The sequence below is a fragment of the Rhea americana genome, unplaced genomic scaffold (genome assembly GCF_003343005.1).
Source record: "Rhea americana isolate MKP2758 unplaced genomic scaffold, rheAme1 scaffold_416, whole genome shotgun sequence".
In the NCBI taxonomy this organism is placed as follows: domain Eukaryota; kingdom Metazoa; phylum Chordata; class Aves; order Rheiformes; family Rheidae; genus Rhea; species Rhea americana.
In genome coordinates this window covers 343,732-347,249 of record NW_028186553.1, presented here as the reverse complement: position 1 = coordinate 347,249, position 3,518 = coordinate 343,732, and the positions used below count along the sequence as shown (strand labels likewise).

The 3,518-nt window shown below is 44.6% G+C and overlaps 1 protein-coding gene across 5 annotated transcripts in view; it reads right to left on the bottom strand.

Annotated features, from left to right (window-relative positions):
• NRF1 (nuclear respiratory factor 1) overlaps positions 1-1,498 on the bottom strand; it is a 51,016-nt gene extending 49,518 nt beyond the window's left edge. The window contains exons 1-3 of one of the 5 annotated variants that reach the window (XM_085314938.1): positions 1,302-1,497; positions 1,093-1,196; positions 735-966 (exon numbers count right to left, since the gene is read on the bottom strand). In XM_085314938.1, the coding sequence (XP_085171064.1) occupies positions 735-957 (223 nt within the window). In that variant the 5' untranslated portion in view covers positions 958-966; positions 1,093-1,196; positions 1,302-1,497. Of the gene's footprint in view, positions 1-734; positions 967-1,092 lie in introns of all 5 variants that reach the window. The other 4 variants (XM_085314940.1, XM_085314936.1, XM_085314941.1 and 1 more) reach the window with 4 other exon arrangements.
• Positions 1,499-3,518: the final 2,020 nt, after the last annotated feature.

Below are 3,518 nucleotides of genomic sequence, written 5' to 3'. Positions count from 1 at the left end.
AAAAAAAAGAGGCCAGGGAAAAAAAATAAAAGAATAAAAGAAGACCCAGGGAAAATAAATAAATAAATAAAAGGGCCAGAACTCCCCTGCCTCCCACCCAAGCCTCCCAGCCTCTCCCCAAGAACTGCAGTTGGAGAAAGAGCAAGCAGAGCACAGAGCAGGCAGGCTCGGAGGCTCAGCAGGACACAAGGCTGGGGGCTCGGAGAGCCCCTGGGGACCACGAGGCTTCGGGAGCTAAGGAAGCCCACGCAGAGGCAGCAGAGGAGCTGGAAGAGAGATCTCGTGTGGTCACGTTGCCAGACAAGGAGCATAGGTGCGACTGCTGCCGCTCAGGCAGATTTCACCTCTCTCTGTCAGGACAGTCTCAAGGAGAGTTGCAGGGTTTACTGGGTTATTTTTGTTGTTTTTTTCAATTGAGGATGAAATAATGCTCTTTGACATATCTGGCATTTCAGATTCCTCTTCAGAAGCAGCATGTACCAGCAGCCTTTATACTGTACAAGCTGATCTCTTATTCCCAGGACCTCTGTATTATGCACAAATAAAGTGATGAGGCTCAACTCAGCAACACTCGGCAGGCCTTGCGAGGAAGCGCTGTTAAAGCAGTACAGAAACATCCACCACATCCTATTTGGCAAGATCACCCTGTTGCTCTGTTGTCCTCCAATGCTCCTAGTGATCTTAGTACAAATGGTACATTGGGTGGACAACAGCAAGTGTCCCGACAACCTTACCTGCTGCAGCCAGGTGGGCGGTGACCTCATCGGCAGCCGTAGAGTTGAGGATGTCCGAGTCATCATAGGACGTATCCTCCGGCGAAGATGGCGAGTCTTCATCTGCACTCAGCATACTGTGCTCTGTGTAGGTGGCCACATGGACCTGCTGCACCTGCTGGGCCACTGCGTGGGCCTCGATGGTGGCCATGTGCTCTGTTTGGGTCACCCCGTGTTCTTCCATTAATAGCTACTGTCAAGGGAGACAAAATACGGCAGAACAAAGGTTATTGACACTGATGGACCGTAAGGGAAGGCAGCTGAAGGTGTCTGAGCCAGCCAGATGAGCAGGCCGTGACTACAAGGGAACAGAAGTTACCTTGCCCAGTGGCAGTGCTCTTCCAAGAGAGGGAAGCAACTGCACCAGGAGGCAGATAAGAAACCTGAAGTTTAAGACACAGCACCCAGAAGCAGTCACCTTTGCTTGAGGAAAAATCTTCAAGATTTAGTAACCCTGAGACTATGAGACCCTCCTCACTACATATCAAAAGGTCTGAAGTCTGATCAGAGCTGGAACTCATTTTTTACCTCTCCAAGATCTGGTTTTAACATGGTCAAGGGCAATATGAAATCTCTCTTCTCCAACCTCAATAGCTCAGGATGCAAATCAGGATCAGAATACAGAAGGTCACTGGCTGCAAGCTGTGTTCTAGAGACTACTTTCATTGCATTTCGCGCTTAAGAGTCCGGAAGCAGGCAAAAATCATTATAACCTAAGCATAAACATTACCTAAAGCACATTTATCAATGTATCTGGTGGTAAACCACTGAGCAAAGTAGTAGTTTACATCGTTGGCAGAGCACTGGATGATGCTCCACGAACATAAATCTCTCCATCGGGAACAAGACAAAAGATGCATAGGGATTTTCAGCGTGTATCTTCTATACTTTGTGGAAGAGGAACAGCACAGCCTTATATATTCTCCAATTACTCTACCAGAATTAACACCTCAACCCTCAAAAAGGAGGGTCCCCTAAAACCTCAGAGTGAACAGCAGAAGAACAGAGATTGCTGGTTGTAGGGAATGATAAAATGTAGTCAGCAAATTCTAAAACAAGGAGACATAACAAGACAACATGGGGACACAGCTTGTGTCCCCACAACTGGATGCTGCACACACAATTCTCAACCAAACACAAGCATTCCTCTACTTGTGTATCAGTTGTGTAACATGTCATAGCTTAGCTGTTGTTTTTATAAGCCAACGCAATGGTATATGGTTTGCATTTACATCAGACAAGCACAGATGCTGACAGCTGGGACGTAAGTGGACTAATACTCTCAAAGGCCTTGAGCCCTTTGCTGGAGAAACCCTGAGTCTGTTCAGTGATGCTCTCATTCACAGGACAAGTCAGCCCTATTATATCACAAAAGCAGGACTTTTTGGACTTCTGATCCCATAAGTAGAGCCACCAAGTTCAAAACTTTTGACTGGCACACTTTTCCTGAAAATCTACTTATGTCTCTAAGGGGACAGAGCTAGGAGCACACACAGTGGGGCAGAGTGGTCCCAAATGCATGGATGGTTGAGTAATGGCACTGTGAACTCAAAGACATGCCATCACATACAACTTTGTATTTCAAAAGTGTAACTCCTATTATTTTCTATATATTGTCATAAATACACAACATTTTGCAAACAATTAAAATGGAAACAACTCTGACCTAAAAACTATATTGCACATATTGACTTATATTGACCATAAAACCCAGCACCAAATCATGCAATGACAGGTTTGATGAGACCATGAGACCCAGACCAAGAGGAAGAGTGCTTTGACAAAAAACGTTATTTTAAGCAATAGTCCCTATAGCCCCAAAGAAAGAATCAGACCAGAATCTTGCACTGAATTCGGGGCAGAGTAAGAAGTGACAAGATACAGTCAGAGCTGTGGAGGAAAAAAGCATCTTCTGCAGAAGCATTTTAAGCAGAGCAAGCTCAGAAGCAAGGAATTGATTGCTGTAGTTCAGACAAGAAAAAACTCAACTACGGTATTCAGCAATAAGAATAGAAAAGAGTGCAAGAAGGTGAAAATGAAGAACTAGCAGGAAAATACCAACAACCTGAATGACACTGGCCATAGGAGAAAGATTCAGTTCACTTTCCACCGTACTGTATTTGCAGTTGAGGTGCTGCAGAACGGCAAGAAGGCTGAGAGACCAGAAGATGGGGCACACTGAAAAGGCTAAGTGGGTGGGGGCGAAAGCCATCAGAAAGAGAGAGCAAAGAGATTTCGGGTTACACGTGGAAGTAATGGGGAGGGAAGAAAATGAATTCATCGAGGGGGAGAAGTGTTGGTAAATAGCATCAACATTTAGATACATTTATTCCTGCCTTAAGTCTACTGACCAAAGAACTGAAACATTACAGAATATTTAATCACCATCTGGTTTCTAAAGGCTTGTTTCCATGTATCTCCAAATGTCTCGCAATTTATTGAAATGAATGTTACGGACTTTTAGAAAAGAGTTCTTCCAAAGGCAGTTCCAACTTGAAGATACCAAAAATAGAGATGTAAGTATTTTAAAGAGTCCTGTCATCAAAACAGGACCCTCTCCAGAACCATTTTCCACATTTGACTTAAGAGCATCTGTTTTTGCAGGAAACAAAAGCTGCATCTCAAACGCAGAGGGAAAAAAACATGTTCCCTGGACAACACTAAGGGAAAGCTTCCTCTTCAACTGCCAGAGGCAGGTACTTCGCTGTACAGAGATGAGATGAAGTCTCTGCTATAGCAGGCAGG